Source organism: Geotrypetes seraphini, chromosome 2 (genome assembly GCF_902459505.1).
Source record: "Geotrypetes seraphini chromosome 2, aGeoSer1.1, whole genome shotgun sequence".
NCBI classification, from domain to species: Eukaryota; Metazoa; Chordata; class Amphibia; order Gymnophiona; family Dermophiidae; genus Geotrypetes; species Geotrypetes seraphini.
Genome location: NC_047085.1, coordinates 192932765 through 192950645, shown reverse-complemented (window position 1 = coordinate 192950645; position 17881 = coordinate 192932765). Strand labels below are relative to the sequence as shown.

The 17881-nt window shown below is 42.5% G+C and overlaps 1 protein-coding gene across 1 annotated transcript; it reads left to right on the top strand.

Moving 5' to 3' along the window:
- The first annotated feature begins 443 nt into the window (after nucleotides 1-443).
- On the top strand, nucleotides 444-14628 carry RBM24 (RNA binding motif protein 24). The gene is made up of 4 exons (XM_033934601.1): nucleotides 444-935; nucleotides 1519-1642; nucleotides 6654-6708; nucleotides 12424-14628. The coding sequence occupies exons 1-4, from the start codon at nucleotides 768-770 to the stop codon at nucleotides 12767-12769; spliced, it is 693 nt and encodes a 230-aa protein (XP_033790492.1). The 5' UTR covers nucleotides 444-767; the 3' UTR covers nucleotides 12770-14628.
- Nucleotides 14629-17881: the final 3253 nt, after the last annotated feature.

The following is a 17881-nucleotide window of genomic DNA, read 5'->3' as shown; positions in this document are numbered from 1 at the left end:
CCTCACACTTTTTGTTTTCACCTTCCATTGCACAGTGTTTATAAAAATAAAAAAAAAATCATTCCTGAATTAGCTAGAAAAGAATGTCTTGTGCCGGTTGCTAAACTTAAGAAGCTCACAACAGAGCCAGTGGGACCGAGCCTCTGCATACAGGGTGACAATTCCCTGCCAGCTGCAGCCGCAGCAACACGCTCTCCCCCCTCCTCCTCCCCCCCAGGTCGGCGCGCGTGAGAGCCACGCGCCCCTTTTTCGTGGGGAGGGGTTGAGAGAGAAGGGGGGGGGGTTTGAAGAGAAAGCCTCCAGCTGTCAGACAACAGCTGCTCGACAGGAGAGCGTCCAGGTGGGCAGGCAGCCAATGAGGGCGAGGCGTTCACGCCCCGCCCCTCGTGGGGGGGATGGGAGGAGCCTGGGGCCCGGCCGCCGGCTTTTAGGGGGAGGGTGAAGGCTGGAGTTGTTCAGATGTAAGCGCTCGGGCCCTGTGCGATCTTCTACCCCCGGCGCCCTCACACCTACCTCAGAAACAAGCGCCGCAAGAATACAAACTAGTACAACGCAGCGCCCCTCTGCCGGCGTCAAGTTCATTTATAAGGGACAAAGAGGGGCGGGCGGGAAATAAACCCCAACCTAAGTGGAATTGCACCTGCACCGTTCACTTTCTTTTTGGCTGCGCCCCCCCCCCCGCGCGCTGTCGCTGCATTTGTCCGACTGCTACGAAGTCTGGTCGGGGGGAGGGAAGGGGGGGGGAAACGGAGAGCGAGTGGGGGAAAATGCACACCACCCAAAAGGACACCACGTACACTAAGATCTTCGTCGGGGGGCTGCCCTACCACACCACCGACTCGAGCCTGCGCAAGTACTTCGAGGTGTTCGGGGAGATCGAGGAAGCCGTGGTCATCACCGACCGGCAGACGGGCAAGTCCCGCGGCTACGGATTTGTAAGTTATGGGCGAGCGGACGAAGCCTTCCTTGGGGGGGGAGGGGAGGGGGGGCTACGTCTCACCTAAGCACTTTCTCTCTGGGCGCGCGCGCTTTTTTGTGTGTGTGGGGGGGGGGGGGCGGGGAACTCCCCTTAGAGCACCTGTCCCCTTCTCTACCTCGCCCGTTTTCGGCTGGTCCCCCGGATGGGGGGAGGGAAAGCAGTGCCAGGCTTTTGGAGAACAGAGCACTGCCTGAAGCGTGGTTTTGCTTCTCCCAACTCGTGTTTGTCCTCTGGAGTGCGCTTGGCCGTGGGAAGTTTGCTCTGAGTGTTGTTGTTGCTGCCGCTACTCCAGAGCATGATTATAGCAGAGCGTTGTTGTCACACGAGTTGGCAAGATGCATGCACCTGTAGTACGACTGTGCATTCAGGTGTACTTTTGCTCCACAGAGAGTACTGTTGGGGAAGCCTGTTGCCCGGCCAACAAATGTTCTTTTCTTCATCTCTCCCTGCCCACCTCCCCTCAGGATATGTGGCTATGAAGGGTATTTGTAATGGTCTGGGATGGGATTGAGTAACTTGGTTATATATTTGTTGTACAGGTCACCATGGCTGACAGAGCTGCTGCTGAAAGGGCCTGCAAGGACCCCAATCCTATCATAGATGGCAGGAAGGCCAATGTAAACCTTGCCTATCTAGGAGCAAAACCGCGGATCATGCAGCCAGGTGAGAGAAATGGCTCCTGCAGCTCCTCAAGTCTCTTATCTGTACCCTTCTCCTCTGCGGCCAACTCCAGACTCTACTCCTTCTCTTTTGCAGCATCATATGCTTGGAGCAGGCTGCCCGAGTCAGTTCTTCAAGCTCCAACCCTGGCAGTATTCAAATCCAGACTGAAAGCCCACCTTTTCGAGGCTGCTTTTAACTCCTAACCCCCACTCGTTAGTACAGTACTTCCCTGAAATTTGCGGGGGGGTTCCGTTCCAGGAGCCCCCGCGAATTTCAAAACACTGCAAATGCGGTTTTTCGCCTATCAAAAGGCAGGAGAGGACAGCTGGAGCGCCGGCAGGTGAAGAAAATCACTCGTGGTCTACTCCAACCCCCTCTTCCTGTAGTAAAGTCAGGTTACACCAATCAGGAACTGCTTTACTACAGGAAGAGGGGGTCAGAGCAGACCGCGAATGAGTGAATCCACGACTCGTGAACCATGAATTCGCGGGGGAACACTGTATAGTTCCCAAGCCTAGGAAACTTCCTAACATCCTATTTGTCCTCTTTGTCTGTTTAATTAGATTGTAAGCTCTACTGAGCAGGGACTGTCTCATGAATGTTGTAATGTACAGCGCTGCATATGTCTAGCAGCACTATAGATAGAAGTAGTCTTCCACGTGGAGAAAGGAAGTAAGACTTCTGTGTTAAAAAATCTTCCATTTACACTCCAAGCTAATTCATCCATTCCTATCTGTTTCTATCACCGCTGCTTCTGTAATGGGGACCATTTATAAACAGTGAATAGCACCTTCGTGAGTTTCATTTTTGCTGCACTTAAACAAAGTGCTGCCACTGAAGTGTAGTGTGGTCCTGAAATGGCACCTGTTGCAAAGCTTGCACAGTCATCTTTTAAATAGAAGGAAGTTTCAGGGCTTTTTGTAAACCTCTTTCCTTAATGTTTTTTGGGAAGAAAGCATAATCCCTTAGTTTTACAAAGGGATTCAATTGTGGTCTGTAAGAAACCAAGTTTTCAATAGGCATCCCTCTAATTTGGGCTCGATACACTTAATTTAATATAGGAATCAATTGCTGGCAATGAGGGCTATAAGTTTGTTCCTGCTATCAAGGAGACCGTGATTTAGCATTTTGCAAAGACTTATTTTGTATGACATCCTGATATTTTTAGTTTCCAGTCATGTGATCTCTTCATGTTTATGTGATTGGGCAACATTCTTACTGAAAGGCACATTTGCAAGATTTCTCCAGAACTTCATAGGCAGGCCTTATGCTTACATTTCTGGCTTGCTGAGTATTTTGGTATTTTTAGGGCATGAAAGCAAACTAATATTGAGTTGCAAAGAAGCATAATATGCAGTTCATATGCTTACTGTCCTTTTCAAAATGTTTGTCATACTGTTAAGTGTGCTGTCATTCTTTTCAAAGTTTCAGTTTGATTTATAGGCTTGATAGACCACTTAATAAGTATTTGTTCTCAAGTGATTTACGGTGCTAAAATTTTAATCAACAATTCCTAAGAGAAAAAAAAAAAATCAAAATTAGCAAAAGTATATAATATACAAGTACTAAAATATCATTACCAGAAATATGCATGGGGAGAACATATCGTTGCCAAAAAACATACTTAGGGGAAACGTCTAGTGCAAATTCAGTCCATAGCTCTTCACAAATAATCGGGTATTTAAGGCTTTTCAAAATGACCGCCAGGAATGCTATTCAGTTTTGGTAGCAGTGAGTTCTACAAGTTGGCTAATTTAATGGAACTCGCAGAAGGCAGCTAAAGCGAACACTTTTGAGAAGAACGTAGCTCGCACCGAAGCTTATATTTCATTAATTTTGTTTGAAATATAACAGGAACACCCATACGAAAAGGCTTATAAGCTTATTCAGAGAGAGAAAAAAAAGTATCCCTAAAGCTTCAAGCTTTTCACCTTCCTCTTAAACATTGTAAATACCATGTAAAGTTAATGTTGGAGTCCATGGATATTTGACAGTGTAAGAAGAGGATACATGTTATAGTATACACCAGGGGTGTCCAATGTTGGTCCTCGAGGGCCGCAATCCAGTCGGGTTTTCAGGATTTCCCCAATGAATATGCATGAGATCTATTAGCATACAATGAAAGCAGTGCATGCAAATAGACCTCATGTATATTCATTGGGGAAATCCTGAAAATCCGACTGGACTGCGGCCCTCGAGGACCGACATTGGACACCCCTGGTATGCATAAATAAATAATGGACTCTAACCCTTGATTGTGTGATAATGGGGTTTTCAGTGTTATATTAGTTTATGCTTTCTTCTAAATTTGCTATGGCAAAATTATCGCCCTCATGGTGATAGTGCACTAGTAAACTTTCATATAGTAACTTGAGTCACAAGCAACTATTCCTTAGCACAAGGAATATTCAACAGGCAGGCTTGGAGCTGCTGGTGAGTCTTGAAAGACGCATTATACAAATGATTTTTTTTTTTTAATGCTCTTTTGATTATTCAGCCTGGAAAACTAAATATACAAACCAGGACACAAGGCAGCAGTCTGAAATACTGAAATAGTAACACCTATACAGCCTTACAGCTGTAATGTGCAAAACAATGCTCTGAATCTTATTCTAAAGCACATTTTGATTAAAGGCACCGTTTTATGAGTCAGTGAAACATCATTTTATATTGCGACTCATCAGCTACACAGCAGCTTGCGCCATAAGAACATAAGAGTTGCTGTACTGGGACAGCCCAAAGGTCATCAAGCCCAGTATCCTGTTTCCAACAGTGGCCAATCCAGGTCCCAAGTACCTAGGTAGATCCTAAGTAGTAAAACAGATTTTATGCTGCTTATCCTAGGAATAAACAGTGGATTTCCCCAAGCCATCTCAATAATGGCCTTTGGATTTCTCTGTTAGGAAATTATCCAAACCTTTTTTTAAACCCTGCTAAGCTAACTGATTTCACCACATTTTCTGGCAATGAATTCCAGAGTTTAGTTACATGTTGTATGAAGAAATATTTTCTCCAGTTTGTTTTATATCTACTACTTAGCAACTTCATCACATGCCCCCCTCGTCCTAGAATTTTTGGAAGGAGTGAACAAGCGATTAACATCTACTCTTTCCACTCCACTCAGTATTTTATAGACCTCTATCGTATCACCCCTAAGCCATCTCTTCTCCAAGCTGAAGAGCCCTAGCCGCTTGTTGGTAGTTCAGTTCAGGAGACTGAAAATATTGATGAAGCACTGTAACCTCAGTCTGGTCACTTCCGGTCTTAAGTACTGAATTTAGAACCTGATTTACTATAACATAGCATAACTTTATTCTTCTGTACCGCCATAACCAAATGATTTCTAGGCAGTTTACACAGAAGAAGGCTGGACAATCAGCAAAATACAAATAGTTAAAAATACAACAGTTACTTAGATATTCTCAAAGTAGAGTTTTGCTAACAATAGTACCCACGTTTAAGAAATAAATTTCTCAAACAGCGCCGACTTAATTTCTTTACGAAATGCGCCATAAGACAACATAGCTTCACCAATGTATTTACACAGCCAAAATTGCTGTGTACCTGCTTGGAATGCAAGAGTCTTATCCAAAAAAAGTCTTGCGTCTGCAACCAGTAATGACTTTTCTCCCACATGTATGGTTAGTAAATGGAGCTCTAACAGTTCTATGCCAGTCTAGAGAGCTGGAAAGTAAGTTGGATGTTACTATCCATCAAATGTCCTGTGAACTTGTTTGAGCTCATCTTTTTAAAGCAAAGTGATGATAAGCTGAATCTTTGAGTGGGCTTGGAGCTCAGAGACAGCACTGTGTACTTCTGACGTGACTTTGATAAGAACATAAGAAGTTGCCTCCGCTGAGGCAGACCAGAGGTCCATCTTGCCCAGCGGTCCGCTCCCGCGGCGGCCCATCAGGCCTATTGCCTGAACAGTGGTCCCTGACTAATTTTGTAACTGCCTCTAATCCTCTAATCCTATCCCTATAACCTACCTCTACTCCTATCTGTACCCCTCAATCCCTTTGTCCTCCAGGTACCTATCCAAACCTTTTTTGAAGCCCTGTAGCGTGCTCCTGCTTATCACATCCTCCGGTAGCACGTTCCATGTATCCACCACCCTCTGGGTGAAAAAGAACTTCCTGGCGTTTGTTCTAAACCGAGTGCCCCCTTGTACTTGTGGTTCCCCATAATTTGAAAAATCTGTCCCTGTCTACTCTTTCTATGCCCTTCATGATCTTGAAGGTTTCTATCATGTCTCCTCTAAGTCTCCACTTTTCCAGGGAGAAAAGCCCCAGCTTTTTCAGTCTGTCAGTATATGAGAGGTCCTCCATACCCTTTATTAGCTTAGTTGCTCTTCTCTGGACTCTCTCGAGTACCGCCATGTCCTTCTTGAGATACGGCGACCAGTACTGGACACAGTACTCCAGGTGCGGGCGCACCATTGCACGATACAGTGGCAGGATGACTTCCTTCATCCTGGTCATGATACCCTTCTTAATGATTGCCTGGTAAAATTTTCTATTCTCTGGTCAACTGAAGATGAGCTTGTTGTGGCAGCAATATTGACATCCCCTCAGGAAAGTGTCTATTGCTAACAGTGACAATTCCTGGCAGGTTTTGGGATTTATGCATAGCAGACAGCAGAAGGAATCGTGGTTTCTGGTACCTGACCAGGTGTTGGGCTACAGTGCCGTGAACCTGTAAACACAAGAGAGGCCTGTTCCAATTTGAAAGCCTAAAGGAGCAGGAGGAAACAGATAGTGGTATAACTGATGTGTAATTTTTGGTTTAGTTTTTTAAAAGAATCACATCATATGACATGAACTACTTTGTCACTGGATGTATTGTCCATGAATTGTTCCATAGCTTGAATCACAAACTATAATGAACTTGTCCTATGATAAGAAAATGTGCTTTTCAAAGTGTTTCTGTAGAAATAGCAGTGCTATATTTACCCTGAAATGAAAGATGGGAGATTGATAAGGTGAGAACATTGTTTGTTTTTTATTAATAGGTTTTGCCTTTGGAATTCAGCAGATTCATCCGGCTCTTATACAGAGACCCTTTGGGTAAGTCAAAAGTGATGTTTTAAGAATTCATTCATAATTTTATTTTCTACCTTTTTAAGAGTACTAAATAAGTTTGGAAATATAAATCCATGTCCTTTTTTCTTAATCAAAGGCACTGCAGCTATGTTCTTGGTGGGGCTACGCTTTGTGTTATGTAGAGTCAAGATGTATAAACACAACGTAATTTCCCACCTGAACTTAACAGATTGTTACTAAAGTACACAATCAAGACCACTGTGCCCTACTCCCCATTTCTCATCTTGACTCAATTTTATTTATCTCTTTCTAATCTGACAGGGATCGTTTATGGTTAAGATAACTGATCAGAAGGATTTGATGATAAGAGGTGGAATAGGTCTGTTTGGAATTAAACTGTGTAACCTGTAGAGTCAAACACACAAACGAGAAAAACTGGTGATTAACAATGCATGTATGTTTATTTTTTAATGTTATTTTAGTCAGTAGCCCTCGGTGTGCCTTTTTTAAGCAATGACGTGTTCATAGCTAAACTGTGTGCTTTCTATTTCATTGAAAAGAGCTGTAGTGGCGTTTTTTTGGGGGGGTGGAGGAGTTTTTTTTTGGTTGGTTTGTTTTGGTGTTTGTTGGTGAGACGTGTTGACTTTGCCATGGGGAGCACAAAGGGACTTTTTTTTTCCTGCTTTCAAGCTGTAGCCTGTGATTTCCTTTAACTGTATTTTGTAGTGAGTGTTACATTTTGTGTGACCTTTTCGTACAAGAAGATCAACTTGCCTGCATGTTTAAAATTTTCAACCCTTTTTTTTGTTGTTGTTTGTTTGGTTCTTCCTATTAACCGTTAACACTTAGTCCTAGTTCCAAAAAAAAAAAAAAAAAGAGAATGCAGTCTCACCTAGAAGGTCGTTAATTGTCATCATCTTAAAACATGTATAACAAACTGAAAGAGTTCCTTTTTTATTACTTTGTATTATGGCTTTCTAGTAGTAACTCAAAGTGGCAGACAGCAAAAAAAAAAAAAAACCCAACCAAACAACCCAGTATCAAAGTAGGGAAACAATATGTTAATGGAATTGAACTGAATTCCCTGTACTCAATTGTGTGCAGTTAATAATACTCATCCTTCAGACAGCAGCTTGACAAACCTTAAGAGTCTGAGAATAGAAGGCAAGTAATGATCATGGCGTAATCATTTCACGCTAAGGAGCTGATTTCCATTCATCATAAAGTACGTAAAAGACTCATGGTCCCCTTTACAAAGTCACGGTAGTGGTGCTGCTGCGGTAAACACACTGAAGCCCAGGGGTCTTCAGTTCTATAAAGAGTGCCAAAATGCAACGCATGGAGCACAAATTATATAATGGAATCTGGGCTCCCAGATTCTGTTATAGAATGTTAGCATAGGTCAGCATTTATGCCCTAACATTTAAGGTATGTCCATTTATGCCATGTCAATAGTAGGCATAAAAGCATGCGCCCAAAATGGCGCTTTAGCATGAAAACGCAGGTGTCCTTCGAAATAAATTGTGTACATTTATTTATTAATATTTATACACCGCTAATAGCCTAAGTGGTGTACATTCAGGTACTCGAGTATTAAATGTTTGAGATGCCCTTGCGCCTCCCCCTATTCAAGCCCCCATGCATTTATGCACCGTGGGACGTATTCACCGGAAAGATCTGTGCTAAACGAGTGTTGCAGAATAGTAGATTAGCATGGATCTCACGACTGTCTTTGGACGCTGGATTTGCGCCTGCTGAAACCTGGTTTGATGTCAGCGCCCAACTTAGACGTGGATATATCATCATTCTATAACATTACGTCGAGCTTCTAAGAGCGCCCCCTGATCTAGCCATGCTTCTTCCATAGCTATCTATGCCCCTTTTGAGGGGTGCAGTATGAAATTTAGGTGCAGGTGTTATAGAATATCAACTAGATGTGTGTGTGCAAATCTAAATTGTTGGCAAATTTAACTCCCAATTATTGATTTGACACCTCGTTAAATAACTAATCCAGGGCTATGTGACTGGTGCGCTCACATTATAGCACTTATAGCACTCAAATGAAAATATTCTATACTCAGCATGCACGTGGCGCTTGCATTTAGGTGCTAAGACTATAGAATTGGTGGGAAAGTATTATATTCTGTCTGAAGTTTCTTCCTCCTTCTGAACACTTCTTAATATTTTGGATCACTTTATCCAGCTCTGTAATTGGAGCTCCCTGGCATAGCTTCCTGCAAATAGTGCTCTGAAGTTGCAGAGTTTTATGTTCAGCTCTGCAAAGATAATTTTCACAAAGTTTGTAATTTTGGAAACCAGCCCATGATTTATTGATAACTGAGAAATAGAAATTTTTCAGTGTCTTATTTGGAGTATAGAGGTGAAATCCTTTCTTTTAGATAAGAATCCTAAGATATTTGTCTTATTTAATACTATTTTAAATCGGTAACGAAGGTACTTGATAAAATATAGGAAGAGATAAAACGCCATAGCTTTCTGCCTTGGGTGAATGGTGTTGAGTACTGAAACATAAGGCATGCTTCTGTAACCATACCCCTTTTGTAGACTGCTGTTCCCCTCTGCCTATTAATAGTAAGCACGTTATTCCTTGTTAACAACAGTTATGAGAAATGAATAGGGTGCATGGTAGAATTTAGAATTTACCATGGTTAGTTCGTGGAAATCCTGGTTAGTATGAAAAGTATAATATTAATAATAGCTTTATTTATATCCCGTTATACCTTTGAAGGTAGTTGTGGCCGTAGAATATTGGTTAGCTTTGTCAACAGCGTCAGCTGAAAGGTTATGATTGAGTAGAAGGAGAAACTGGCGAAAGCTGCTATGTTGATAGTGTATTAACTTGTTCACTCTTATATTCTGGAATGGTTGAACATATGATATTGGTAACTGAGTTAATGTATAGGGAGATTGTTACAATCAAAGTTGCCCTAGTTCTTTCAGCGTGAAAACAGTCATGTGTGGTGGTTAGGTAAAATGTAATTGAGTTTTAATGCTTATTTTTTGGGATGGGAAGAGAGGCACTCAGAAGCAGAGGTAAAAGAGATATAGAGGATGCTTTGTTCAAGATAAGTAATGTCTCAAAGATCCATTTTTTTTTTTTTTGACAATAATATAGTTAAGTCTTCATTGAAAAACATGTGGGTTGATCTTTTTGATGCATTGAAAAAGTTCACTTTGTCCGTGTAAAGAAACTGTATTCTCCTTGAAACCCTTCTCACATGAGAGGTGGTCAAAAATAGCCCCACTGCAGCTTCCCCTATCAATCACTTTGTGAAATGCTAACTGAGATCCTACGAAGGTTTCACATGCACAGTAGACTGAGATGGCCAAATGGGATAAAGTTTCGCAGTCTTCCACCTGTTCCTCGGTTGCTGCAAGGTTGGTTTCTTTCCTACAATGATTTAAGCAGGGACATCTGATTCCTTCTGTCTAGGCTTAACAAGGCAGTTGTGAAGCACATGAAGTCTTCTCCAAAGAAAAGCATTTCACTGAAAGAGAGTTTTAAAGATTCTGCATGCTTGATTGGATTTGTTCCGATTGGCTTTGCAGAGTTGGGTTAGTTATTGTGGCAAGATGAATTGGCTGTAAGCTGATGAGAAATAAAACCAAAGTGGCACACTTCCCCGGATTCTGTATACTGTGCACGCAACTTAATTGTTTAATAAGCCAATCAGTGCTGATAACTGCCTATTAACAAGCAATTATTGGCATGAATTAGAATTTACATGCACACCTTTCTACGCGTATTCTATAAAGTAGTGCGTGTAAATTATAGTGTGTGGATCTCGGAGGGAGCATGGACAGGGTCATGGGGGTTCCTAAAGTTAGGTACACTGTCATAGAATATGCTCGATCTGCGCACAACTTGGGTGCAGGCATTTAGGCCTGGTTTTCCTTGGCATAAATGCCTGCACCTAAATGTGAACGGGTGCTATGCATGATTTATAAACTGCGCCTAACTCTGGAGGCGATGTTAATAGAATTATGCCAAGTGCTAACCTGTTTTGGCACTGATATTTTTTAGGTGACTTATTATTGTTAACAACACTTACAAGAAATGCAAGGTAGAATTTAGCAGCCTGGAAGCTGCTTACTGCACCGTGACTTCAGATTTTATTTTTTTTTTGTTTTTTGAGCATTGAACTATGGTCCTGTTAGTAAAGTGTTCTGATACTGCTTCCATGATAATGTTTCAGAAAGTAATGTATTCTTCTATTATGACTGAATTGATTCCGGAATGGCTGTATATTACAGGTCCATTGTATCAGTCATAGTGTCTGTTTAGTGGATGATCCTTACTTGTAAAGGGATGTGCATGTGACTCGTTTTTAACTTGGGAAATTAATAATAGAGACTGCTTTATTTTCGTTGCTGGTAGGAGGACTTGGCATCATTTTTGACCACATCTGATTCCATTATAGTTTGTAAAGATTGTTAAAACCTTAGATCCATTGCATATGTAATTCAAGTAAGACAGTGGATAAAGTTGGTATCACATTTTCATGATGAGATTAAGTAGCGTAAAATGTACCTGATTTACTTCTATTTCGCTGCCTAGAAAAGTGGAAGACTGATGTTTTCCATCTGGAGCAGTGGTCTCATTTTTATTTAAAAAAAACCAAACAAAATCAAAATAATATAATGGTTGCACGCATCCAGGTAACAAAGCTGTTTTTATTACTGAGATTAAACAGGGCTATTGAAAAAAGGGTGCATTTTACATACGTATTCTGATCGCAAAGTAAAAATTAATGGTGCCATGAGGTACTTTTCTTAACCCCTTTTCTGTTTAAAAGTATAGACTCTCCAAGCATCCCACTTTTGCTTGCAAGCAAACAAATTGGTGCAGGACAATACATTAGCAGCCTAATATTTATGTAAACAGGCTTGACCTTGGTGTCCTCATGACCTTGTAACAGTGGGTGATGCACTCATACTTGGGATTTTGATGCCTTGGTTTTGAATAGCATCTGTGTAGCCTCCCACAATGCCATTTTGACAGTAAGCTGCACTAGGTTTTGTTTGCAAAGTGTGTGACTTTGCTGTGATTTACCAGACTTGTGATTATGTAAACTTTCTTTGTCGCCTGCACTTTTTTTTATTTTTAATAAGGGTGACTGAAATTGCAGAGAAATTAATGTGTGCTGAGTATTTGCAGCTGCCTGTGTAGGGTTGCCACGATATTTTGTTCTTGAACTATACACGCGCCCTATAAATTGTCTATATTTTGGTTTCGAGAACTGATCCTCTGCTAGTTATGCGACTCTTAACTTTAAATATGCCTGCACACAGGTATACACCCAGCACAATCAGCAGCTATTTCAACACTAATGGGTAGCAAAGTGAGATGAACTTTGTGAACTGCAAGAGGGCTAGTAAAAAGACTGGAGATCTTATTGTGTACAGTATAGTCTAGTTTCTCACTGTAGTCTTTTTACATTGGTATTATGTAAAAACTAGTTTTTACTTGAAGTCAACAACCTAACTTTATTAATATCAAAATACATTATAAATTTGGAGTTAACTAAAATGATTTCTTCAAATGACAGCTAGAAATCCAGTTATTGTGGCAACCCTATTCAAAGAATAACCAACAAATGAAGTTTTTTATTCTTCCCTTCCACTCCCCTTATGTGAAAATATGCAGCAGCTTTGCTCCATGGTCAGTTTCAAATCCTAATTTTTGATTTTGTTGTTTTTCCCCTTCCTTTCTAACAGGGTACCTGCTCACTATGTCTACCCTCAGGCTTTTGTGCAGCCGGGAGTCATAATACCACACATCCAGCCTAGCACTGCAGCAGCTGCTGCCGCCACCTCGCCATACATAGACTACACTGGAGCCACCTACGCACAGTATTCCGCTGCTGCCGCTGCTGCTGCCGCCGCCTATGACCAGTACCCTTATGCAGCGTCTCCGGCCACTACAGGATATGTCACCGCTGCAGGTTATGGTTATGCCCTCCAGCAACCAATGGCTGCCGCAACCCCAGGGACAACGGCTGCAACGGCCGCAGCTTTCGGTCAGTATCAGCCACAACAGCTGCAGGCAGACCGCATGCAATAGCAATCAAACTTCTGAAGAGATCTCTTCCCCCCCACCCTTTCAGACTTCCAGTGTCAGTAGTTTTGATAAGCGACGATGTTACTTTACTAAACAGCTTTAAGAAAGAGAAATAAAATCATCCCTATGCTTTTGCAAAGTGAGAAACTTATTCCAACAAGTATATTCTGTATACACTGAATCAGGTCAGTGCCAGGTGCAAGGGAAGTGGGAAGGAATTGGGGACTCTTTCTGGTGTTAAAGAGGAGGCTGAAAGCATCACCTACTGACATGAGAAGAGAAATAAGACTCAAGGAAGGTTAAAAAGCTTTGAGTGTATTTTTTTTTTTTTTACATAATCAGGGAAGCAAATATTTTTTTTTTCTTTTTTTTTTACTCATGTGAAACTATTTTCTTAAAATACTGAACCAGGAATGAAGAAAACAATCAGAGAAAGCAATATGTAGCTTCCAAGTTATAGACTGTATTTTTTTAATTGTTGAAGCACAATTGTCTTTTTTGTAGATTTTTTTTTTCCGCTATTGCCTATAGAACCTGTGCCGAGGAAGGGAGGGCAAAAAAAAAAAAGTTCTTTACTCTAAACCCGACGGAGATTGAACAATCTAAAGCGGCACATGGGTCTGTTCAGTAGGGATGATGGACAGGCGCCAAAGTTGTTTTCTCATCTGTCCTCTGGATGAGGGGAACTATGGAGCGAGCGATGTGGAATTAATGGGCGCAACAGCTGCACAGACAATCAATAACACGGACAGTTCTGGAGAGAACACGGCGGTGGTGCTGGCTCAATGAGCCTGTCACATACTAATCCCTCTCCCCATCCTGTTTCACTTTTGGGAAACTTTAACTGCTGGTGTCAGCTATTCTGATCCCAAAATGGGATCAGACACTTTTTACTACAACAGCCTTCTCTTTCTGTTTTATTGCATCTATTCTTAGCGTTCGTGAATAAAGGCAGGAAAAAGTTCACCGACTTTAACCCTTTAAGAACTGTTTTAAATTATTTTTCCCTTTAGAAATTATTTGTACACATTTTTAATATCTGTCAGGAGTAATATTTAAACGGAAGTATTTATTTAATGGATATGCGGTACAGATTTCTTCTGATTTAGACTGCAGTTCTTCAAGGGTTAATGGTAATGTAATACAAACTATGCCTTATTTGTAATTCTGTTTAAATTGTAGATATATTTATTTTGAATGTTTTACTATGACTATGCTGTGCTCTAAAGAAGGGAACTTTAGATGCAACTCTGTACAAAGTATGTATTCATCTCATGGCATAAATTATTTAGCAGCTTTGTAGGTAGTATCAGATATTAGTCTACTCATCTAAAGATATCGGCTTGCATTTATTTAATTTTTGTATATGCACTGTATGATGAAACAGCTACCTTAAGTGTCTGAAATTTGACGTAGCTATTAGATTATGCTTCCTTTTTTTTTGTTACATTAAAACATCTTCAAAACAATTGTTCTATCATGTTCACTCATTTATACCTAGGTTTAACCATCTTTTTTCCTTTTTAAGAAAAAGAGAGCGCTGCTTTATATTGGGACTTGTAAAATCAGAATACTTGCAGTTTTTACTCTTGACCTAAATAGGAACTGACCTTTCACACTGTATTGTTGGGGTTTGATTTTTATACTTGAAAAATTTATTGCAAAGGAAGAGAGAACAACCTTTTTACGAGCTTAACCCATTGTCACTGGATTTCTTTTAAGTACCGAGAATACAACCAGTGTTATGTAATGTAAACATGAATCTTGTGCATATTTGGTATATGTTTTGCTTTACAATATTTTCATATCTTCTTTTCCAATCACCTATATTGAATAATATAAATAAATCTCATTGCATACCATTTACTCAATTTATTCAAAAACTGTTGTCTGACTGGTAGTTTCCTGTCTGAAGTGATCTTAGAACTGTTTTAATATCCATTCTACCATAAAGATAAATAGGATGGTGAATGTGTAGAATGGCCTCCCGGTGGAGATGGCAGAGAGAAAAATGTATCTAAATTTAAGAAAGCTTGGAACAGGTAGATTGGATCTCTCACGGAGAGGAGGGGATGATACAGTTGATGGCATGAATAGGTAGACTAGCTAGGCCAGTGGTCTTCAATGCAAGGCCCATCGAGACCTGGGAAGCCTGCACAGATGTCTGGGGCTCCATCCCCCCTCTCTGCAGGATCCAACGTTTCTCCTTCCCAGCAGCCGCTGTTTCACTCTTCAGGCCACCAGCAACGAGAAGTAAACACGTTGCCTTCGGCGGCCCAGAAGCTTTCTCTCTACTACTGCTTCCTATTCCTGCATGGGTGGAAAGCAGATGGAAAGCTTCCGGGCCGCTGAACGCAGCATGTTTACTTCATTCACGCTGCCAGTGGCCCAGAGTGAAAAAGTAACTGCTGGGATGGAGAAGGGTGAGCAAGCACCAGATAACTTGAGGGGGGGTGTCGCAGGGGGAGATCATGGGGGAAGGGTTACTAAAGAGATACTGGAACGCAGGGATGGGGAGGAAAGAAAAAGAGGTGCCAGACCTCTGGAGTAGGGATGGGGGAGGACAGATTGCCAGCCCATGGTAGGGAGGAGGAAAGGGAAGGACCACAAGAAGAAGGAGGGAAGGGAAGGAGAAAGATGTCAGACTATTAGAAGGGGGAGGGAATGAAAGATGCCAGACCAGAGAAGGAGAGGAGAGAGATATACCAGACTACTGGAGGGGAGAGGGAATGAGGAGAGAGAGAGATTCCAGACTAAGTTAGAGGAGAGGGGGACGGGAAGGACAGATACCAGACCAGAAAGGAGGAGGAGGGAAGGGGAGAGAGATGCCAGACTGTGAAAGAGGGGAAAGATGTTAGACCTCTGGGGTGGGGGTGGGGGGAGAGAGAGGAGATGCTGCACAGGGAGGGGTGGGAAAGGGAAGGGAGATGTAAGAAATGCTGTTTAAGAAAAGATGGGGAGAAATAAGAAGGAGATGGTATGGATGAAGGGAAGGGCAGAGAGATGGAGATGATGGTGCACATGGATAGATGGGAAGGGAAGATATGGAAAAGTAGATTTGAAAAAAAAGCAGAAAAGCTGAACAAAGTTCAATATTAAAGTTAATACCAAAGATGGATATAGGGCAGAAAGTAAAGGAGGTAAAAACAGCAAAAATAGGCCCTGGAAACAGAGTTTACCATATCGTTTTTTACATCCCACAATTTTTTACAAGGAATCATTGCAGTTTACAATAAGATTCAGGGCCGGATTAACCAATAGGCCCAGTAGGCACGTGCCTAGGGCCCGAAAAGGTCAGGGGGCCCCGATAAAGGAGGGCATCAACATTCTTTTTCCAAATGGCGATGGGCCCCTCCAGCATCACTCGGCAACGTGGCACCCCCCCCCCCCAATCGGCAACGCGGCACCCCCCCCCCCCCCCGATCAGCAACACGGCCTCCCCATCGACAGAAAGTAAAACAAACAAGCAATGTGGGTAAGAAAGGCAACGGGAACTGTAATTTTGCAAGCAATGCTGCTTGCCCAAAGCTTCTCTCTGACACAGCTTCCTGTTTCCGCCTGGGCGCGTCAGAGGGAAGCTTTGGGCAAGCAACACCGCTTGCAAAATTACAGTTCCCATTGCCTTTCTTACCCGTGTTGCTTGTTTGTTTTACTTTCCGTCGATTGGGGGGCATGCATTGCCGATTGGGTAAAAACTCAGGGGGAATAGTACGTCTTAGGAAACCAGACGGAGACTATGTGGAAAAGGACTCAGAAAAAGCCCAACTGTTAAATGAATACTTCTGCTCTGTCTTCACCCGAGAAGCACCGGGGCATGGCCCTCAGTTACAGACAGGGGCTGACTCAGTTGACCCGTTTAGCGATTTCAAATTTACGCCCAACAGTGTCTACGTTGAGCTGTCAAAGCTCAAGGTGTACAAGGCAATGGGACCGGACAACCTGCACCCCAGGGTGCTCAGGGAGTTGAGTGATGTCTTGGCGGAGCCGCTGTCAACGCTCTTCAACCTCTCCCTTAGTTCAGGTAGCGTCCCGTTGGACTGGAAGAAGGCTAACATCATTCCACTCCACAAGAAAGGCTCCAAGACAGAAGCGACAAACTACAGACCAGTGAGTCTCATATCAATAGTGAGTAAACTAATGGAAACTCTTATCAAACACCAATTAGATACAATCCTGAATGAAGAGAACCTACAGGATCCCCGTCAACATGGATTTACTAAGGGGAGATCCTGCCAATCCAACCTGATCAGCTTCTTTGACTGGGTGATGGGGTAGCTAGATGTTGGAGAGTCCCTGGACATCGTATACCTGGACTTTAGCAAAGCATTCGATAGCGTACCTCATCGCAGGTTGCTAAGCAAGATGAGTTCCATAGGATTGGGCGACACATTGACGAAGTGGGTTGGGAACTGGCTTAGAGGTAGGGTTCAAAGGGTAATGGTGAACGGCACCCCCTCTGAAATGACGGAGGTGATCAGCGGAGTGCCCCAGGGCTCTGTCTTGGGCCCGATACTATTCAATATCTTTATAAGGGACTTGACAGAAGGGCTCCCAGGTAAGATAACATAATTTGCCGATGACGCCAAACTAAGCAATGTAGTGGGCAAAAGCACAATAGATAAAAATTCAATGCCCGACAATATGATGCACGATCTACTCTTACTAGAGAACTGGTCTAAGACATGGCAGCTCAGCTTCAATGCCAAAAAATGCAAAGTTATGCACCTGGGTACCCAAAATCCATGCAGGGACTTATACCCTTAATGGCGAGATCCTAACAAGAACGGTAGCAGAACGAGACTTAGGGGTGATCGTCAGTGAGGACATGAAGGCTGCCAATCAAGTGGAGCAAGCTTCTTCCAAGGCAAGACAAATCATAGGTTGCATACGCAGGGGCTTCGTCAGCCGTAAGCCTGAGGTCATTATGCCTTTGTATAGATCCATGGTGAGACCGCACCTGGAATACAGTGTGCAATTCTGGAGGCCGCATTACCGTAAGGATGTGCTGAGGCTGGAATCGGTCCAGAGAATGGCCACCCGGATGGTCTCGGGACTGAAGGATCTCCCGTACGAAGAACGGTTAGATAAATTACAGCTATACTTGCTCGAGGAGCG

What these genes read in the sequence shown, in the direction of transcription:
- RBM24 (XM_033934601.1), top strand. Translation starts at nt 768, where the DNA reads ATGCACACCACCCAAAAGGACACCACGTACACTAAGATCTTCGTCGGG. An exon ending in AGTCCCGCGGCTACGGATTT is followed by an intron (nt 936 to 1,518) that starts GTAAGTTATGGG and finishes TTTGTTGTACAG; the next exon opens with GTCACCATGGCTGACAGAGC. An exon ending in ACCGCGGATCATGCAGCCAG is followed by an intron (nt 1,643 to 6,653) that starts GTGAGAGAAATG and finishes TTTTATTAATAG; the next exon opens with GTTTTGCCTTTGGAATTCAG.